The sequence below is a fragment of the Lampris incognitus genome, chromosome 6 (genome assembly GCF_029633865.1).
Source record: "Lampris incognitus isolate fLamInc1 chromosome 6, fLamInc1.hap2, whole genome shotgun sequence".
Taxonomy (NCBI): Eukaryota; Metazoa; Chordata; class Actinopteri; order Lampriformes; family Lampridae; genus Lampris; species Lampris incognitus.
Window position 1 is genome coordinate 63,901,077 of NC_079216.1, and position 21,830 is coordinate 63,922,906.

The window sequence follows — 21,830 nt, forward strand, 5'->3', positions numbered from 1 at the left end:
TATGTAGAATGTGAAAAAAAATAAAACCGGGGGAGAAAATCCAGGAAGAAGTCATTCAGACGACAATAACGTATAGCCGTGGGGAAAAGCATAACAGACATTTTCAGTCCAGATGTTGGATGCAAGTCTCCCAAAATTGCCGCGGGAGGAAATCTGTAACCTGCAGGACTGTTAACTGGAACAGGAATGTCTAGCAGCGGGACCGCACACACTCAAACCACCTCCTCACATGCACCAGCGCCGGTCCCACGAAGCCCTGATGGATATTAGTACTGTAAGCGATACCGTGCATTCCACACCAAAAAAAAAAATCATAACGCGATCGCCGAGTCTGTGTTTCGTTCTCGCCCAACCCTGTGAAAGAGAGCGCACTTTTCACTTTTGTCTCCGTGAAACCGGAGACGGGGACATGGGAAATCCAATCCCTGACCCAGAGCTACCTGACCATGGAAAGACAGTAAACGGGGAAAATATCTGAAGCTTTCCAAATATGACTCACACCACACACACACACACACCCCGCCGCCACCGCCACCACCATCACCACCACCTCCATAATACAGTCCAAACACTCGTGTAATCAGGACAAAGCGATCAGGCTGCCATAGAAACCAGAGGTTTGTGTCTGCACAACACTTTTCACCCATGCTCCCTTTCTAAGGTGAGGCCAGCCATGGGGAGTGCAGAGGGGGGGTGGGGGTGGGGGGGTGGGGGTGGGGTGGTGGGGGGGGTTTGGAATGCCTTCTCATTGAGGTCAGAGGAAGAGAAGAAATGCATCTACGCAGAAGAGCACACTGGCAGGCAGGCAGGCTGCGCTTTCTTTTTTTCCCTCCTCCTAAAAGCTTGGGTGATTCGTTAATGAATTCCTTCTTTCCTTCTCTCCACCGTCCTCCCTTGGCTAACGAACAGAAACTGATCTCCCTCCTCGCGGCCCATCTAAGTGGCAGGAATGAGGAGCATCTCTCACGCACGGGTCACGGCATCCCTTCTATGGGCCTGGTCTAACGTCTGAGGAGCCATTCCCACCCCCCCCACCCCCCCACCCCACCCCCCGCGCCGCCAGCTGAGCGACGGGGGCCATGTCGTCAGCGGGCTGCATTTAACCCGTGACGTAAATGTCACCGGTTAGGGCCTCGACTTGGCCCTACGCTGGAACACACATCACATGATACCCTACGCACTTCACAGCCACAACTGGAAATAGACACGGGGGCATCGACTGGAAAGGGGTTAAAAACCTTTATGGGGCGCAGGCTCCTTTGTACGACATTGACTGCAGACGGAGTATATCAGGACACAAGGGCTCCGACGGCCTCAAGATGGGCGACCGAAGGGCGACGAGATAATTTAGAACGTAGTAAGATGCAAACATGTACAGACCATGAGCTCAGCACCATTCACGGCCGAAGAGGGGGGGGGGGGCAACTTACAACATGTCGGGGCAGTTGTCAGGTTTGTCCAGGAGCCCTCCCTCCATGACGAAGCGCAACACTTGCTCGTTGGACATGCCCTGATACGGTTGCTCCGCTAAGGTGGCGATCTCCCACAGCACCACACCGAATGACCTGCAGTAGGAGACAGGAGGACACACACACACACACACACACACACGTCTGAATTACACTTCCATTTTAGGCAATTGTCCAGCACTCGTGTCCGTTGCCGCTTACTGGCAGTCGAAGGGTGGAGTGGATGCAAATTCCTACATCACCTACATAAGACACACTCCCAATGCAAGGAGCGTGGAGTCGCGGCATCTTGACAATTGACATTTCTGCATCCCTCAAATGGACGTGACAGGGAAAACGCAAGATAGCGAAGGAACATAGAACGGCTTTTTTCTTCATCTTTCACATTCAGAAGCACATCAGAGTCCATGAGGGGAAAATATAAGACAAGTTATTAGCAGCATGTAGATCTTACGGCCGTTCCGACATGTCTGTGCAACGTGATGATCAGGAAACCCTACCACTGAAGAAGAGGAAGGCTGTGTGTAGTAGTAGTAGTAGTAGTAGTAGTAGAACTGCTAGTGAGGCAGGTGGTGCATGAAGCTGGCGGAGGAGTCTCACCGAATTCATTTCGGCAGGGCAATCTGCAGTTTGCATCATATAGAGTTCCCCTTCCCTTAACCCCTGGCCAGCGGTGCAGATTAATACGACACCACACTGGGATGTTTATGAAAGTGTGTTAAATAGGAAACTGAAAAAAAAAAAAAACCTTGACAAGAAAAAACAAAGAACACAGTGTTGTCAGAGTTGAGTAGTGCTTGCCGGTCATACTTTCACCATTGGCACAGGATGTGACCAAACACTCAACAGTCTTTAAAACAGCCTATTACAACAGTGACTTATATGCAATTGGCTGGGGCAGTTTTTGTGTTGAAAGAGAAAAGACAGCTTTTCTTGATCAACAAAATAACAAGTCACCTACTGGTAAATCCCTTAGAAGACCAAAATGAGTTCCTGCAACACGGGGCTTGATCTGTGCAACATCAAAGGGGAAGATATGGTGTGCAGCGTAGAGGTGGTTTCTGCTGGCACTCCAACATCTCATTTGAGAACATCTGGAGCAGTTTAAGCGGGCTTCGAGGGACCGGCCCGTGGGACACTTCAGATGGGAAACAAAAAACTTGCAAGGGAGCTAGTAAACAGCTATATTTCTCTGCTTGTAGTCTTACAGAGAGCTGTGGCACGGCCGTGAGTTAGAGCGCCACAGAAACCTTGTTCAACGAGAGGTGCAGGGCAAAAGGAGACTCCTTATGCTGCCATAAAGAGGAAAAGGGTCTTTGCTTGGTGGAAACCAAAAGACATTAGGGTCCTGTTTTAAGAAACACCAGCCAACGTGGGACATCTGCGGTGTGTGTGTGTGTGTGTGTGTTCCTGTAAGGAAATGCCCTCCTTGGTGCACAAGCTCTGGAGGGATCTGCTTGTTTTCACAGTCGTAGTCCTGCAGCATGTGTGGTTTCGGCATATGCACACATTTTATGCAGAAAGCACACAACCTCCGAAGGGTCACGTGCTACGCCTCTGGAATAGGACGGGGGTTTGTACAAAGTCAAATAAAGCGCTTGAGCCTCGTCGTGGACGTTTTTCGGTGATCTCGCAAACCTTACGGAAAGCTACAGGGCCGATATGTGAAGTTGTAGTCTCGTGCGCTTGTGCGTGTTTGTGTAAGGCTGCAGCGTTCTCATACCAGACATCAGACATGGTAGTGAACACGCCGTCCTTCAGCGACTCGGGGGACATCCAGCGGACTGGCAGCAGGCCTTTCCCTCCTTTTCGATAGTAATCTGTCTCATAAATGTCTCGAGTCATGCCAAAGTCTGAGGAGGAGAGAGAAACACGGGGTGGAGAAACTGCTAAATATTTGTCTTACGTGCAGGAGGGGAAGGCTCCCGAGAGCCGGCTCACGCCCTCACCTCTCCTCTATTTCTGTCCATCTGCATTAAGAGCTTCATCATCTGCCCCAGGCACTGAAAATCTCGACTGAATGCTTACTTTGGACGGCCAGCAGAGTGGGTTCAGCATTTAGGGAGGGGATGGGAGGTGGGGTGGTGGCTGGAGGCATTGTATTAGCTAGATTCTTACCTCCGATCTTGACCGTGAAGTCTTCCGCCACCATGCAGTTCCTGGCAGCCAGATCTCTGTGAACGAACTTGTTGGCGTTGAGGTATGCCATGCCATCCGCGATCTCCCCTGCCATCTGGATCATTTTTTCAGCGGGGGTAGGACCTGGCTGGTGGTATTCTGGTGGCGGGGGCAGACACAAGCAAGCTATTTAGCTCCTGACATGTTTTTCTGCTGTCCATGTCAATGAACAAGAACCACAGATCAGGCCACGTATCACAATCTGAGGAATGGACATTGTGGTGTGTGTGTGTGAGAGAGAGAGAGAGAGAGAGAGAGAGAGAGAGAGAGAGAGAGAGAGAGAGAGAGAGACGAGAGAGAGAGAGAGAGAGAGAGAGAGAGAGAGGAGAGAGAGAGAGAGAGAGAGAGAGAGAGAGAGAGAGAGAGAGGAGAGAGAGGAGAGAGAGAGAGAGAGAGAGAGAGGAGAGAGAGGAGAGAGAGAGAGAGAGAGAGAGAGAGAGAGAGGAGAGAGAGGAGAGAGGGGGATAATGGGCATCTGTCTGCCTGTGTTAACACGTGTATCGGCTGGTCCGTGAGGTTGTCATTAATGAAGTAAATGACACCGCGACACATTTCTGAACGCTCCACGAGAGAGTACAGTCGACGGCGTGCTGGACCGAGCGGGAAATGTGACTCACCTCTTTACGCAGGGAGCGAAGGTGGCTCTTCAGATCCCCACGGGTCATCAGCTCCATGATCACCAAGGTCGGCTGTCCTTGAGAGACCACACCCAGCAGCCGCACCTACGCCGGCCAGAGTACATCAGAGGTCAGCGGGGCGGCGTGCCGCCCTTCACAGCGGTCCAACTGTGGTCTCACTCCGACTATTCTGTCGATACTCATTTAGGCTACAGTAAACTACAACCAAGTGCTCATATTTCTAAGGAAAGTGGAGTAATAAGAATTTATTGACCTTAAGCTCCGTCTCTCTTTCAATGCAGAGTTTTGAAACGTATTAAAAACCCTCTCCCTATAAATTATTCAACCAGAGGTTAATAATTAAAAGTGTTTGGCTTTCTCCCAGCGACGCGTGATAGAAGGTCATAACATCTGCTTTCCAAAGGGAATATCTCCGTTTAGCTTAGATAATGAGGCTATAACGATGGTGATGAGAGAATGTACACCATCTCTCAGAAGTTGGACCTAGCCTCAGGCTCCAGTCACCTACGTACGTGCTCATGACCTCCTGACACCTTGCTCTCCGCATTAATCAGGTATTAATGACCACTAGCAGCTCTGGCGCACAACTGGGTTGAATGTGTCTGCTTATTCATGACCATATTGATTTATCTGTCCTACGCGTGCTGGGTGCACAAACTATTAACGCCATTCGTTCTTTGGATGGGACAGATTGACGAGGGACCTCTAGTTGACCCTTTATTGAGTTGACTGATTCGAACCGATTCCCGAGCCATTGAGTTTAGAGGCAAAATATGGAGATGAGAAGTTCGACTTTTAGGGAGATCTTCAATTCTTGAGCAAGTTAAACATGGGTTGCGCAACAGGGGCTTTAAATATGTTGTGCACTCTCGCGAATCAAGAGGTGACATTCCACTTCTGGATCACTAAAACCCCAGGCCTTTCTCATGAAGGTGCCAGAGGATAACAACTTGGAGTGTCTCTTTTACCACATGATGACAGTTGAACTCCTTCATGACGGAGGCCTCGTTCAGAAACTCAATGCGTTCCCTCATACTGGCCGACTCGTTGACCGTCTTGATAGCCACTCGAGTATCGGGTTCGTCCTTGACCACCCCCTTGGCGATGCCCTCGTACACCATGCCGAAGGAGCCCTGACCCAGCTCCCTGTTCATAGTGATCTTCTCCCTGGCCACCTCCCACTCATCTGGGACGTACACTGGCAACACAACAGACAGCAGGTCAACACCGCCCACGGCACGACATAACACGGCTAAAACGCAGAGGAGATGGGGGTGTGGGTGGGGGGGGCGGGGGCACTTTTTTGTGTGTGTGATGAGATGCTTCTTACTCTCTGCGGCGCTGAAGTACTCCGGGTTGACGGAGGCATAAAGGACTCCGTTCCCCAGTCTGTCGCTATTCCTTCGAAAACAACCACAAACTTAGTCAGCTAATGGAGGAGCCGTCATGGCGGACACATAAAACCGATCACTCGCCTTTGCCAAGTGTATCATCTGACGACCGGGGAATTCCGATGAAAATAACGTCTCGTTACCGTGGTCAACATTACACCGGTCGTAACTTTTACGACAGTTGTACGGGCCGCAGCGTAACTGAGGTTCTTTGTTTGGCAGCGTGGAGATTTTTACCTCTGTTTTGTTGACAAAGAAGAGAGCCGTGATGAGTCCGACGATGATGAGTATAACAATGATGGGGATGATGATGACCAGATAGAGCGTGACATCATAACGTCCTATCAGCCAGAAGAGGAAAAAAAAAAGAGATCAACATCGGCCAAGGGATGTTATTCGTATTCATATTGTGACATAATGAATTGGGGGTGGGTGGGGGGGGGACCCCAAATCTATTGGATGAAAGTGATGCTTGTCCTTACGTTCGGGCGGGGGCACATAGAAGGACACGCTCTCTGTCCAGGAGCCGTTCCCCGCCAGCGAGATCGCTCGCACTTGGGCGGAGTAGTTCCCGGAGCCCAGGTTAGTCAGCCGCGCCCCTCTGTGCTCGCGGTACTGCTGCCGTGACACACACTCGTGTTTCTCAGGCTGGTGGAAAACAAGGGTTCAAGGTCACGTGGGATTATCAAGAGTCAGACACTGTGGCACGTCACAAACACTTCGCCCGACAAACCGGAGGGGGGCGCAACCCTCGTGTTTCTCAGGACATGTCTCTAATCAAAACCGAGGCCGTGTGAAGAATATGTCGGTGTTTACTCTCGTCTTGGTGCTGTAAAGTGGAGCCGCTCAGAGTTCGAGTGTTGAACCGCGCCCCTGGTACACCGTGTGGAATCGTGAAAAAAGTATGAAAATGAAAAAAAATAAAATAAACTATACAAGATAACATATAATAATGTGATGTCACAAGGCCTTTCCTTTCAGCTCCGGCCACACTCACCTCACTCCCCAGACGGAACTTGATCTCATACATCAGGATAAGGCCGTTAGGTTTAACGGGCTCAGGCCAGCGCAGCAGCACACAGCCCTCCACCTTTTCATCCCTTTCATAGATAACCCTTCCGGGGATGTCATCTGCCTTGTCTATGACACACACACACACACACACACACACACACACACACACACACACACACACCCTATGTTATAGCTGGTCCAACAGTTTTAAAGAAAGTATTCATAGTTTTACACCAAAAGAGAGTCCCCCAGCTGGCTTTGCTCCACCTCCATCTAAGACCGTCTCCAGGCCCCGTGTGTTTCTCTCACCTGCAGGTTTGGTCCTTGAAAAGACAAAGGCTGCGGCGCTGCAGCGCCGCACCTCCTGGTTACAGGCATGGATGTCAATACGGTAGACGGTGAAAGGCTGCAGGCTGGAGATCTCCACATACTCGGTGGTGCTCCGGTCCTCCATAAAGGGATACTCTATGAGGGGGGGCATTCCGTGCGTACCGTTTCCCTCCAGGCCCGGGGTGGTGGTGTTGCCCCTGCCGAACGCCTCGCTGGACAGTGTGGTGTTAGCCACGCCGAACACGTCTCTCCGGCGGCGGTCTGGAGGTCTGGAAAGGAGCAGGTACGATGAGCTAAATAGCTGCGTTAAAAAGTCTGCGAGTGCTTTATGACGGTGACAGACAAGGGAGGGAGGGGCGGGACGAAGGCGGGGGACGTTCACCGTGTTTCGCGCTCTGCAATAAAGACGACAATTAGGCACAAAGAAGAAGCCAGCCGCCGAATATGTCCTGAAAAACCTTTTAAAATCAAACAGGACAGAGTACAACATGTTTGTGACGAGCAAAGGCGACATAAAGATGCTTCAAACGGGGGGGGGGGGGGTGTGTGCATAAAGATAATGTATAGTGTGGTGACCCACATCTATATAACTAGAGACATTCACCTAAGAGAGAATGCACTTCCGCTTCCGGTCCAGAGAGTTCAGTGTCGTTGTCGCGCCGTTGTCGATGCGTCTAACGCCGCCACTACGTGGAAGTACTGCGTTGCATCCTGCGTCATCCCTCTCAGCTGGAACTGGGCTTCCACATGTTGAAACCACGGCCGTGGATTATGCTGCCAAAAGTCGGGTAGCTTCACAGTAGCGGTGTAAATGCTAGCGTTAGCAATAGCCACATTGGTGACCCCGACGTGATCGAACAACTAATACGAGTATGTTTGACAACGACGACGCCGGTGCTAACAACATGGCTATTGCTAACGCTAGCATTTACACCGCTACTGTGAAGCTACCCGACTTTTGGCAGCATAATCCACGGCCGTGGTTTCAACATGTGGAAGCCCAGTTCCAGCTGAGAGGGATAACGCAGGATGCAACGCAGTACTTCCACGTAGTGGCGGCGTTAGACGCATCGACAACGGCACGACAACGACACTGAACTCTCTGGACCGGAAGCGGAAGTGCATTCTCTCTTAGGTGAATGTCTCTAGTTATATAGATGTGGGTCACCACAATAGAATGTATAGGAGGGAACCCAGTTCAGATCCTCGCCTGAGCACGTGTCTGGGAATGTGGTAATGCTAGCTATACGGCTAACGGTGATTTCATGGGGCCCTCCGGTGGAACATCGGTGAGCTTACAAGTGTGTGTGTGTGTGTGTGTGTGTTTGCACCGACACCGATGAAGAAGCTGGAAACAGAAACAAGGAAAATAAACGAGAGACAAAAAAAATCCAAGTCACCGATACGACCGCCTGCACGGCGTGCTTCCTTTTGTTCTGGGTCGGTGTTTTATGGTCTCTCCATCCTGTGCCGTGTCTGTGTGTCTACCGTGTCGGCCCCCCCCTCTAACTGCTTGAGATTTCGGGGGGGGGGGTGTGCGACGCTTCCGCCAGTCCCGGGTACCCAGGCGCCCTTTCTCTGCGGCGCGGCGCAGACAGTTGCGTGCTCCTATGCAGGGGCGTGGCCCCGAAACCAGGCGGGAGAGGAAAAATGGAGGCGCGGAGATGCAGAGAGAACGTGCTAGAGAGAATCTCATCACGCCCCGATAAGATACCGACCCCCCCCCTTCCTGATCCTTATCTTATAATAGGAAGAACCGACACGGCAGTGGTGTCTGTGGCTGTGAAATATAAACCTCTGAAAAGTCACGGACGACCACACCTTTCGGAAAGACATGGTCTGCACACACACGAACCTAAATTGTACTGACAATGTATTTTTCATGACTTATTGGGGAGAGTGTGGTGAACACACACAGACACAGACACACACACACACACACACAGCCATGTCGAGGACAAAGTCACAGATCCGGCTGGCGCTCGTGACGCAGGCACCACCAGACACAAACGAGTCATCTCACCGGTGGCTGCAGCAACAGCAGTAGCACACCACACGCTACACCGCCGTTTTTTTTTTTTTTAATAAATTTATTTCTGATTTTTCCCTTTTTTTCTCCCAATTTAGTGGCCAATTGATCCCTATTTTAATTCAAACACCCACCCTCGTATTGCATGCGTTCGCCAACTGCATCACTCCGGCCGGCAGTCTCGAAGGAAAGCGCCTCCCCACTTTCGTGACAAGGCGACTCCAAGCCGAACCACTGTTCCTCCGACACACACAGAGACGCATTCACATGACGAACACAAGCCGACTCCGCCCCCCCTCCCGAAGACAGCGTTGCCGATGATTGCTGCTTCATCGAGTCCGGCCATAGTCGGATCTGACGAGACCGGGGCGCGAACCCCAGTCCCCAGTGGGCAACTGCATCGACACCAAGCCGATGCTTAGACCGCTACGCCACCGCGGACCTTACACCGCCGTTTAAACGCCACCCCCGACACGCCAGCGGCGTCGGGGCCCTCTCTGCAGGTGCACACGTAGTACCCGCGGTCACCTTTAGGAGACGCGTGACGCTCTGCGCGCTCAGGGTCTCTGGAAGTCAACGGTAAACGGTCGCAGGGCGGTCAGCTGAGACGAATGGACGGAGAGAAGAGCGCTGGCTCCGACAGAGTCGGAAAACGAAAGGCTAATCGATCCAAGCAAGTGGCCAGGAAACGGTCAAATCGGTGGGGCGACACCTGGGACCGCTACAGAACGCGAAGGTGATTAATGGAAACGTGACGTTAAGAGCCATTTAAGAAGAGGGGTAATTCGAGGTGACTGTGTTTTCTATGGCCTCCGCTGAAAAAGCTGGGTCGAAAAGACACGGCAGGGCGTCCGGGTGGCGGGGCGGTCTACCCGTTGCCTACCGACACGGGGATCGGCGGTTCGAATCCCCGCGTTGCCTCCGGCTTGGCCGGGCGTCCCTCCAGACACGATTGGCCGTGTCCGCGGGTGGGAAGCCGGATGTGGGTGTGTGTCCTCGTCGCTGCACTAGCGCCCCCTCTGGTCGGTCGGGGCGCCTGTTCAGGGGGGGAGGGGGAACTAGCGTGATCCTCCCACGCGCTACGTCCCCCCCGGTGAAACTCCTCACTGTCAGGGGAAAAGAAGCGGCTGGCGACTCCACACGTATGGGAGGAGGCGCGTGGTGGTCTGCAGCCCTCCCCGGATCGGCAGAGGGGGGCGGAGCGGCGGCGACCGGGGCGGCTCGGAAGAGTGGGGTAACTGTCCAAGTACAATGGAGGAGAAAAAGAGGGAATTAAAACAACAAAAAAAAGACACGGCAAAAGATTCGACCCGATTCAATTCTAACGCAGCTGAGCGGAAAGACGCCTGAGGGAAACGATAACTCACTCACGGTGGAAAAGCTCTGGACGCAGACCGGCCGTGGGAAAGACCGGCAGCGACCTCACCCCTCTGTCAAACACTTGATTCAGACGGTCTTAGCTGGTGCTGCAGAATCCGAAGACTGGCTCTCCAGAACTACCCGTTCCTATCGAGGACATCCTGAACAGCTAAATGTACTGGCTGTTGTGAACATCTGCTAAACGCTGAGGCACATGGAAGCAAATGTGGGTCTGAGTCTTGGGCCTCCGTCACAGGAATAAGATGGCAGTTAAAAGGTGAGAGGGGAAGTCGACCGGAACCTAGAAACTATCCACCTGTAGTCTTGTCTGGAACCGGGTGTTGGTCGAGCTGGTAAGCGTGGGTGCCGAGGGTGGGGTTATATTCTTGACGTGTTCGACCTTTATGTGAATGCTGTTGACAGTTTGCATGTGCATTAAATTCTCTTTTTTTACCCCATTTTTCATCCCAATTGTATCCGGCCAATTTCCCCACTCCTCCGAGCCGTCCCGGTTGCTGCTCCACCCCTTCGGCCGATCCGGGGGGGGGGGGTCTGCAGACTACCGACATGCCTCCTCTGAAACATGTGGAGTCACCAGCCGCTTCTTTTCACCTGACAGTGAGGGGGCCGGAGCGTGTGGGAGGATCACGCTATTCACAGGCGCACCGACCAACCAGAGGAGGCGCTAGTGCAGCGACCAGGACACATACCCACCCACATCCGGCTTCCCACCTGCAGACACGGCCAATTGTGTCTGTAGGGACGCCCGACCAAGCCGGAGGTACCACGGGGATTCGAACCGGCGATCCCCGTGTTGGTAGGCACCGGAAGAGACCGGCACGCCACCCGGACGCCCCTATGTGCATTACATTCTTTGATCCAAAAAAAAGGAAGTTAAGAGGGGAACCGATGGTCAAGGTGCTGTGTGACGGGCATGTGTACCACAGGCTCCTTCCCTTAGCCGGGGGGCAGTTCAGCTGGAGAACTCCTCGGCTGAACTGCGGATGACTGAAGCGTGACCTTACAGTGCAACTTTGAAGTGAGAGAACTTAGTGTCCCCGTCTCCCCTTCTAAAAAAAAAGCCCCCCCCCCTCCATTTTCTCACCTTTACACGCTGGAATTCAGAGAGGAGGGCTGTGAATATACTCTCTGTCTGCAGCCAGCACAGAACATAATTTAATGCTAGGCCCTTAACCACAGCAATGCATACTTGCAAGCTCACATACCGGAGAGAAGTGAGTCTGGGGACAGGCAATCTGAGGGGAAAATTAGTTCATGGTATCCCTGTGTAGCATCAAGGATCAGGTGGGATGTCCGGAGCATTCTGAACGAGAGGGAACCGAGCAAGAGAAAAGCCCAGTGCAATCTCGTACGTATTCCAGTAATCTTACAGCATGCAGTCATCAAGAGTTATAGCAGCAGGTGATTACAGCTGGAATGGTGGAATCAGCTGATGTCGTATGTTCTGGAATGTACCAGAAGGTCTCATAGACAGACAGACAGACAGACAGACAGACAGACAGACGGACAGACAGACGGACAGACGGACAGCTATCCTCCCGATGCAACCGCTCGTTCTCCTCTTGTCAATCAGTCAGCCTTTCTTTATTTCCGTCCGTCTGCTGGTGCTGACTGGCCAGCTCAATGGGGATCTCCCTCCCCCCCTCCTCCCCCCTTCATTTAAATTCCAGATGGCTTCACTGTACATTTCCAGGCAGCTGTCTTGCTCTGAAAAAAAAAAAAAAAAAAAAAAAACAAGCACCGAACAGAGGGAGCGTGCAAGGGGAGGAGGAGGAGGAGGAGGAGGAGAGCAGCGCAAAGTGGAAGGGGGACAGAATGGAAAACATTTCCTCTTTCTCTGTTTCTGTTTTCAACTGCCCTCTCTTCCTCGCCCCGGCTCCCTAAACCTTGAACTTTTTTGAAAAACCCCTCGGCTACGGAGCTCTTACCCCCGAGTGGTGTGTGATCACGCTGGCACCAATACAGTGGAGAGCCTGTGCATGAGCGGGCTGACACCCCTTTTTTGCTGCGGGCCAGGAACCTGCCACCTGCCTTCTTCCTAGACAGCTAACTTATACGATAACAAACACAGCGCCAACAAGTGCAGGGACCAATGGAGTGCGGGGGAGGTGGTTGGGAGTGGTGGGAGGGCATGAGTGCAGGGGGGGGCGGGGTGGTGGTTGGGAGTGGTGGGAGGGCATGAGTACGATCACAAAAGAGCGTTCGGTTTTATCGTTACGTTTCTCCAAAGGCACATCAATTCAATGCCACGGGAATGCCGCAAAGCGAGGAAGAGAAGCGCGTCACAACGCCGCCCGGGTGGTTGGACTTCGGAGGCACCGGGGCATCGTTTAACCATATGGATTAAGCAGGTCACCCTCTGAGTCCTCACAGGAGACGCTCGCCACACCGTACTAGGATGAACGGGAAGCAAAAGCGGAGTGTAGAACTACCACTGCACAACAATGAACACACCAACAAACACACACACACATGTGGGTGTGTACAGCATATTGTGTGAATGTGCGCGTGCGCATATTTGTGTGATTGCATATTGTAATGTGCACGGATAAGTAGACACGTTAGCCCTTGGCTAACGGGTCGGACCCTTCAGTCGACTGGTTAACGTTGTCGCCCGCGGTGCAGGAGATACGGGTTCGCGTCCCGGCTGTGGCGGTTCCCGGGCCGCCCTCCTAAATTCGCTGCATTGGCGTCAGAAGTGGGATGTCTCATCGAGGGGATGTTTACGTAGTCGCTTGCGGTGTGGGAGCCACGGGTTCGTGTCCCGGCTGTGACGGTCCGGCCGAGTGCCCTCCCGAATTCGCCGAATTGGTGTCAGAAGTGGAATGGTGAGACCGTGAGGTCATCAGAAGCGCGTGCACCCAGAGGAATGAGGGCATAGAGCAGTGTTTCTCAACCGGGGGTCCGCGGACCCCTAGTGGTCCGTGGTGTAACTGCAAGGGGTCCGTGAAAATAAAATATCTTTAAAAAGAAGATCCTATGACATTTATAGAAATAGGATTATTTTACTCAGATGTGACTGAGACCTTTATCTACCTAAACTATAAAGGGTAACAGGACTTTTTTCTCTAATTACATCTGTTTCACAAGTGTAATCTATTGTATTTTAATAAGAGATCTCGCTCCCGTTTGCATTGTTAAAAGTTACTGCATAAGAATTCTGTTGTTACATATATCTGAAAGTTACTGAATACATATTCTGTTTTATTACATATATCTGAAAGTTACTGAATACATATTCTGTGTTGTTACATATATCTGAAAGTTACTGAATACATATTCTGTCTTGTTACATATATCTGAAAGTTACTGAATACATATTCTGTTTTGTTACATATATCTGAAAGTTACTGAATACATATTCTGTTTTGTTACACATATCTGAAAGTTACTGAATACATATTCTGTTTTGTTACATATATCTGAAAGTTACTGAATACATATTCTGTTTTGTTACATATATCTGAAAGTTACTGCATAAGAATTCTGTTTTGTTACATATATCTGAAAGTTACTGCATAAGAATTCTGTTTTGTTACATATATCTGAAAGTTACTGCATAAGAATTCTGTTTTGTTACATATATCTGAAAGTTACTGAATACATATTCTGTTTTGTTACATATATCTGAAAGTTACTGAATACATATTCTGTTTTGTTACATATATCTGAAAGTTACTGAATACATATTCTGTTTTGTTACATATATCTGAAAGTTACTGAATACATATTCTGTTTTGTTACATATATCTGAAAGTTACTGCATAAGAATTCTGTTTTGTTACATAATAACAATTAGACAATTAGACACGTTAGTCAAGCGGTTAGTGATGTCACCCGCGGTGCGGGAGATTCGGGTTCGTGTCCCGGCTGCGGTGGTTCCTGCGGTTGCCCCCCCCCCCGAATTCACTACAATATATACAAGGCTCAGCATTTTCGGATTTTACCGATTTTCACCGAAAAAATACACAGATTTTTAAACTGATTTTCACCCGCATTGTACGTTTCCACGGATCCAAAAGTCGTTCCTGTTCGTGTGAGGTTATGTAACCGTGCCCTCTTGTGGCGAAATCCGGCATGCTGGATGGCTTTGAAGAATAAAAACGGAAAACACTGAGCCTTGCATATATAGAAAAAAATTGTGTTTAGGAAAAGGGGGTGGGGGGGGAGGGCAGGGGACTTTGAAACTGCTAAACATCCACAGCCACAAGCAAGGTAAAATGATAACACAACACAGATGTCAGTCCCTATTGTGGGAAGCAAAGGGCTCAGCAGCTCAGACTGCGCAGCCAAACTAGGCCCTTCAGACTTCTTAATCACATCTCTCTCCCGGGTTTGTTTGTGCTGCCTAAATTGCTGCCTGCTAGGTCCTAACATCCTGGTGCTGCCATCACTATGGCAACAGAAAGCCAAAAGAGCGCTAAGCAGACTTTGGATCACACGCAGCGTGTCTCCTCATCAGCACGGCCGACAAAGGGGCTGAGCCCAGCAGGGCCAACAGCCCCCTACACCCGCCCCCTCGTCCCCCCGCTTAGATCCTGTCAGCCCAACAGAGGAGTCATTACGCTCCCAACCGCCACCTCATTCCTCATTTCGACCCATTAAAGCAAACAAGCCTGAGCCCGGCTCTTTGATGGTCATCCCGGCAGACTCAGAGGAGGAACATGAAAACAAAGCTGTAAACGGTGAAAGAGGTCACTTTGAGGATGACAGAAAGAGAAAAATCCCCGCCACCCCCCCCCCGTCATTAGTGTCGAATGATACCTGGGTAGGAAGATGGCATTGTGCAGGAAGTTCTCAAAGACTTTCAGGAAGACTCGGTCATCTTTCTCCCGGTCTTTCTCCTCGGGAGTCTTGGGACACACACAGCACGGGCCCTTCTCTGCTCCAGCCAGGTCTGACTTGGTGGGCTTCGTGTTCTCCTCCATGTCCAGCAGGCCCGTGGCTGAGATACGAATAGGTATCTTTAGCTCTGTTTCGGCGTAAACCAAGAGTCATTACTACACATCACAATTCTTTCAATGAGGAAACAGCATACAACTGGTTGCGGTAGTCATCGCGAGCTGGTGTTGTGTTCATGCTATTCTGCTTCTTTTTTTTTTTTTTTGCAGAAAGAGCACCACCTCAAATAGATGTTATGCTGAATATGAAAAGACAGGTTACACAACTTCACTTTGCTTTCCATAGCCAGGCAATAATTTTGAAAGTTCTGTTAACATTGTAAAAATAATGACACATCGATGCATGTTGCACGCACCACTTGCCGGTTCTTTGTATATTATGTCTGGCAAGGAAACGTTTGAATGTGCCAGCTTAAGCAATGGGAGTGTATAGAAGCCAACTAAATTGTTGGCTTACGCAAAAAGTCGAAATCCCGCCTCTTCTTTGTTGTGACTGGTCAGCTAAAAAAAAATACAGAAATTCAGCTCACGCCGTGTGTGTTCCTCTAGAAAATTAAAATTCTCTAACATTAATAGTTTATGAAGCACTCTGTTCTGCTAAAAAGAAGCCAGGAACAGCACTATTTCAAAGATTCCCCTTTCCACTTGTCTTTGAGCCAATCCCCCGTTTCCTTTCCGTCAACGAAGGCGGTGGCGGTTAATGAAAAAAGAGCAGATTAGTTTAAAGCAGCCCTCGGGCCAGCCAGCCGGGTCAAGAGGTGATAATTTGGTAGCATAGAGTTGCACACCTTTAGGAATTAGAGCAGTAGTTGTGCTGGTAGAGGTCTTTGTCCTCGGCTTGCTGTTGCCACCGGACCAGGTAAAAAGTCAAGTTCCCATTGGGGGAGAGAGGAGGCGACCACTTTGCCACCAATTTGGTGAGGAGTTGGCGTATGCGCGGGCATCCTTCGGCATCGATGGCTCTGCAGTGAGGACAAAAAAAACAAAACAAAACAATGTTAGATAACCCAAAAAAGGTCCTTGTAATATACCTACAGTACACATTGCAGGGCTATTAACAAGGCTCGGCGTTTTCGGTTTTTATTTTTCGAAGCCATCCAGCATGCCTGAATTTCGCCACGAGAGGACACTTGCATAACCTCACATGAACAGGAACAACTTTTGGATCCGTGGAAACATAAAATGCGGGTGAAAATCAGTTTAAACCGATCTGCTCCTTTAAGAAAAAAAAAATCTGGGTATTTTTCGGTGAAAATCGGTAAAAAACGAAAACGCTGAGCCTTGGCTATTAAGCACTATAAACTACTGTAAAGTAATGATTAAGTCAATACTTCCAGTGGTAGTTGTGTGTAATTGCATTTGACTCCTGTCATTACAAAACAAAATAAATGCAGCAGTTTTCCAGTCTAATGACAAACAGAATCATCAACAGCCTATTTCGGCATTTTCCACTAGTGACACCGTAATGCCTCTCACGTGATGGACTGGTGCGTACGTAGACCACGTCACTCTTGGCCCCAGGAATGTGCTTGTCCTCCACTTGTAAGGTGATGGCCCTGACAAATATGGCATACTGAGGTCCAGGGCTTGAGGTGTTTGAGCAGAACTCTTGGGTCACTGTTTTTTATCCTGCGGAAGATCCACGTCCACCACGTTCCAACTGTTTGAGCCACAGCCATCCTGGCCATCGAATTCCTGTGATATTCTGGAAGGGACTGGAGCGGAGAAGAAAAAAAAAAAGACTGGTGCATGGGCTGCTATAACGCATTTAAACTCCAAAATGAAATCTTCACCATTTGGGAACATTGACACCTCTTAACAAAATGACAGCTGGTGCAAATCTAAGCAGACTACTAGCTTCTACTACACATCATCTGACAAAATAGGGGTATAGCTTTTTTTTTTTCAGAAAAAAAAATTCCCAAGGAATTTCAGTGATCCAAACATGAAATGAAACATCTCACACGAACACCCCATTTTGCTTTGGGTGTAATATGAAGAGATATAATAGCATTACAATACACACTATACTAGCATTTAATAAGGCGAGAGGCCTCTCTGAGAGCCAGCGACTACTCACGCCTCCTTGTAGTAGACTATAAAGCTAATCAGGTCTCTGTAGTCTTTCGGTCGGAAAGCGCTCCCAGGTCAGCTGATCATGTTGCTCGTGGTGCTGTTGGACTTGAACTTCAAGATGTGACTTTCGCCTATCAAAACACGACAAGAGCCTCACTCGGATGACTGACGACACCACGCAGACAGGACCGCAACTGCACAAATCTACCACGTATTTGAGGTCCACAAGATCATCAAAAACGTCTAATTCAACGACTTAGAGCATCAAAGTAAGGACCGAGCACTAAAATCAGAAAAAACGAATTCGAATGATCCCGCATTTACGCGGATATACTCACAGCTTGCCCGATCACCGTTGTTGCGGAAATCCCCCGGCTCTGGCTTCTCGGTTATACCCGTCTTCTCCCACATTTTGTGGATCTCAGACATGCACAGTTTGGGATTGAGGCGAAAGAAGAGGCGCCCAGCCCGAATGGTCAGGTTGTGCTGGCTCAGTCCCACAAGAACTGCAGGTGCTGGTTGTCAATGGCTGAGAACGCGTACATCCTGAGCGAGGTGGGAGATCACAGTCAGGTTAGGATTGACCATACAGAGATCTGTGCAACTGGGGGGGGTGGCGGGGGAGGCGGGGGGGGGGGACGATGACGGAATGATGCCGAGAAGACCGAGCCAACATTTACTTAACATCAGCTTAGTGGGGAACTCTGAGCGAACACAAATCACAGGCGATGACGTTTTCCACCTGTTGGCAGGGTGTTAACGTTAATAGACGTCGCAGGGGCTCGAGTTTCTGTATGTGCGTTTGAATGTGTTCATACCGTCTTTATTTGTAGGCGGCTGTGGCGCACTAAACGTTGCCCGACACGGAGACAGCAGCGGGCTTAAAACCCGGTATCGCTCGCACGCCCGAGCCCCAATAGTCCCAATAGCCGCTAGGACACCTCTAGAACGAGAAGAATGCCTGCCCTCTCGAGTGCCGTTCCGCGTGCTGAAACCCTACCCTTTGGGGGGGGGGGGGGGGGGGCGACTACAAGAGGTGCAAAAGGGTTTCCACAACCTCCTTGGGCAGCACTCAAAAAAACCTCTTGTTCCTAAGAAGGGCAGAACAGGACCTGAGGATAAGACCTTATATTGTCTTCGAGAGCCGGTTGGTAGACTTCCCGTTCATCTGCCTCGCCGCACTAGCTTGCTGACGCGTCGCTTCCTCCATAACGCTAGAATAGTATGGCGTCGTTAGTGCACAACAAAAATGGGATCGCTTTGTTTAATTATTTGAAATTTAAGGGACACTATTTACTTTATACTCACGCACAACACCGAGTAAATCTTGTCTGTGACTACGGGGGGGGGGGAGGAATCCTTCACAAGAATTTATTTTGACCTTTATGTAACTTCCCTGATATGTTAGTGGCAACCTCCCTGCTAGGCTGCAGTTTAATCGTGTCCTCTAATTCCTTCATCACACACAAACACACACACACACACACACACACACTTTAAGAGGAGCAAAGCTGGAGAGCCATACCATCCATGAGCTCCTCCCGTTGATGTAACGCAAGCTCTTGAGGAAGGACAGCGAGCCAAGTGTGTGGGAGTGGCGGATCCTCACATAGCCTGTCACAGTCTGGATCAATCCCATGAAGCTCTCCAGCTCAGACGCTATGTTATCTGGGGAGAGAGGATGAACACAACACAACACAACACAACACACACACACACACACACACACACATAATCACAGTGTGCAGTGTGTGGGAGCAAAGGCTCTAAAGAAAACATTAAAAATCCACATGGATCTGTACCACCACTACTACAACTACAACAGCTACTACTATTCTTACTACTAACTACTTACTACTACTACTACTACTACTACTACTACTACTACTACTACTGCCACTAAGGATGAATCTGAATTGCTTTTTTCACAGCCATACTGATTCTGAGTACGAACCAAGTTGTCCGAGAACGAGTACCAATCTCATCCGTTGCTGTTGCTTAGACTTTGACCGTTAATTTGGAGTCCACGGGTTAAACTAATGAGATGGAATCCGTCCCCCCCTCCCCCCACCCCACCCCACCATCAGGACAATTCTAGTCCACCAGACTAGACCAGAGTTACCTAGAATAACCTGCTGGGAAGGACCGGGGAGCTGTTGTGCTTTACTCACTTCCGCGGCGTATGTTGATGTGAAGGTTGCCTTTGATGACGGTGCAGCCCATCAGAGACTGGGCGCGTCCACCGAGTCGATGACCAGGACGGGCATATCTTGTCGCAGAGACCATCACAGGCGCTGCACAACATACTACAACAGCACACAGAGGGACATGGGAAAGACGGAACGGTTAAAGAATGAGCAGAATCTAACAACACGGAGACGTCACGTGGTAGCATACCTCCCAGAAAGGCCTTGTCTGCTGCCTTGCTCCCCGAGGATACAAACAAATAAATTCTTTGTGTAACACAAGGTCACTTCTCACACGGAAAGTTGAATCTTTTTATGAGCCTCATCTGAACTCTGTTTCGTGAGAGAATGACTCACTGCATTGACCTCCAAGACAAAACATGAGCGGCGTGGCCAAAAACTATACAGCGGCAAGACTCAACACGGAAAAGTTTGGAAAATGAAAATCAAAACAGGGAGATAAGTTGCTCCGAGTCGCACACAAAGACATTCCCTTATCCCAGGTTAATGGCAAACAGGGGAAATGTCAAGTAGGGGAAACGTTGCCGGTTGAGGCATCGTTCCAACGAATCCCTCCTGAAGGCCTCGGGGCAACGATAATCTGCAGAAAATCCACCGGTAGTGAGCCTTGAATACGGGGCGATAGGTCAGCACCTTCCACGCCTTTGAAAAAAGTTTGGAAGGTCCAAGCTTCAATCATTAATAGCACTACATGCCTGCTGGCCTGCGGCACTTCCAGCTCTGGGACCTCTCTTCAGAAAAGAGATCCAGGGAGGAGCGGGTCAACTGAAGTTCAGCACTAGGTAAAGAATCTTTTTTCTTTTTTCTTTTCTTTTCTTTTTTTTATGGAAATGAATCCATTTTTGGCAAAAAGGACACACTGAACCAGGTGTGCGTGTACGACTTAACTATCAATGAATACTGAAAATCAGCTTCACAAAGCCACAGTTCTGTGTGCCGAATGAGAGAACAGTCCACAAGGTCTTCCCCAGAAACAGACTGACTAGGCGAGGCCGAGTAAAGGCTATGATCCCGCACTGACTTCGATAATCAAACCCCCCTTCAATCGTAAAGTAAGGGTGTAGATTAAGGCGGTGAAATGCGTGCACGGAGGGGTTCTTATGCCACGTGAAACTTGTGCCTCTGATTGCACACAAAGAGGCCGTGACTCAATATCAGCAAGCTGTTCCTAACGCTATGCACACCCTGTATAACCTGTCACAGCACTTCACAACCATCGGAGGGCCAAACTAGAAGAGAAGGGTACGTCTTTACCTATTAGTCTCATTGCGTGTGAAGCCGGAGGGGCATTCAGGCATACATTCCCCTGCGTGGATGACAAAGTCGGTGTCGCTGGGCAGGTGCACGCGAGCGCACAGGTCCTGGTGATACAGCGCCAGCCCTCGAACTTATAGGTGCCGCGGGGCAGTCTGGCACACAGCGGCCCTCAGTGGGTAGTAGTGGCGGCAGGCAGAGCAGGCCATGTCGTTGTTGGGTTCGGCGCAGGCTTCCCAGGCACTGGCTGTGGCAACATTCGCCTCTGTCTGTGCAGGCGTGCTTGCAGTAATCCGGGGCACACTGGAAAAGACGAGGGAAGAAGAAGAGGTCATTTGAGGGGAGGGTAAACAATCCACGCTGCCGGACACTATTACAACAAATCTGGTTCACAGGGGTCACACAGAAACCGCACTAATACAGATAAAGCCAGATCCTTGTTTAAGCTCCTGCTCAAATGCAGCATAGTTTCGAAACGTGGCGAACGCGGCAAAGGAGCACATCGTCACATGTGAGCGATACTATGAGTCAGCTGATAACAGGTATAGGCTAAATATGTGATATCTTTGTACATGTGTGCAACTGTGTGCACGCATGTCTGTGTGCGCATGCATATGTACCCACACACACATTTGTGCACGTTTACCCGCAGTGATGTTTGCAAGTGTGTGCACCCTGTGTTTACAAACATCTCAGCGTGTGTTTGTGTGCATGACTAGGACGCGGTGGCCGGAGGTGAAGACGAGGAGTCAAGCTTTAGGATTAGTGGGGCTGTAAAACGGTAATCGGCCAGCGGGGCCAGGGGCCAGCGAGCGACGTCATAGAAAGAAAGGGGTATGCCGACAGGGCGCAGAAATGGTTACGCGAGGGCCCCCGGCTGCAGACCGTGCCAGGTTGTTAGAAAATGCAGAACTGCCATACTACAAAAAAAATATGTTTTTGTTATTTAGGGCTGCTGAGAGA

At 50.0% G+C, this 21,830-nt stretch overlaps 1 protein-coding gene across 1 annotated transcript in view; it reads right to left on the reverse strand.

Moving 5' to 3' along the window:
• The window catches only part of igf1ra (insulin-like growth factor 1a receptor), a 59,307-nt gene that overhangs the window by 2,925 nt on the left and 34,552 nt on the right, over nt 1–21,830 (reverse strand). Inside the window, 29 exon segments of the mRNA XM_056282543.1 lie at nt 1,431–1,565; nt 3,193–3,322; nt 3,588–3,716; nt 3,719–3,746; nt 4,265–4,369; nt 5,254–5,483; nt 5,616–6,017; nt 6,159–6,324; nt 6,674–6,816; nt 7,000–7,289; nt 15,194–15,403; nt 16,128–16,248; nt 16,251–16,292; nt 16,807–16,906; nt 16,908–16,949; nt 16,951–17,025; nt 17,027–17,045; nt 17,411–17,537; nt 17,745–17,900; nt 17,903–17,952; nt 18,927–19,074; nt 19,578–19,643; nt 19,646–19,663; nt 19,666–19,712; nt 20,868–20,976; nt 20,979–21,014; nt 21,017–21,044; nt 21,047–21,097; nt 21,099–21,149. Of these exon segments, the coding sequence (XP_056138518.1) occupies nt 1,431–1,565; nt 3,193–3,322; nt 3,588–3,716; nt 3,719–3,746; nt 4,265–4,369; nt 5,254–5,483; nt 5,616–6,017; nt 6,159–6,324; nt 6,674–6,816; nt 7,000–7,289; nt 15,194–15,403; nt 16,128–16,248; nt 16,251–16,292; nt 16,807–16,906; nt 16,908–16,949; nt 16,951–17,025; nt 17,027–17,045; nt 17,411–17,537; nt 17,745–17,900; nt 17,903–17,952; nt 18,927–19,074; nt 19,578–19,643; nt 19,646–19,663; nt 19,666–19,712; nt 20,868–20,976; nt 20,979–21,014; nt 21,017–21,044; nt 21,047–21,097; nt 21,099–21,149 (3,254 nt within the window).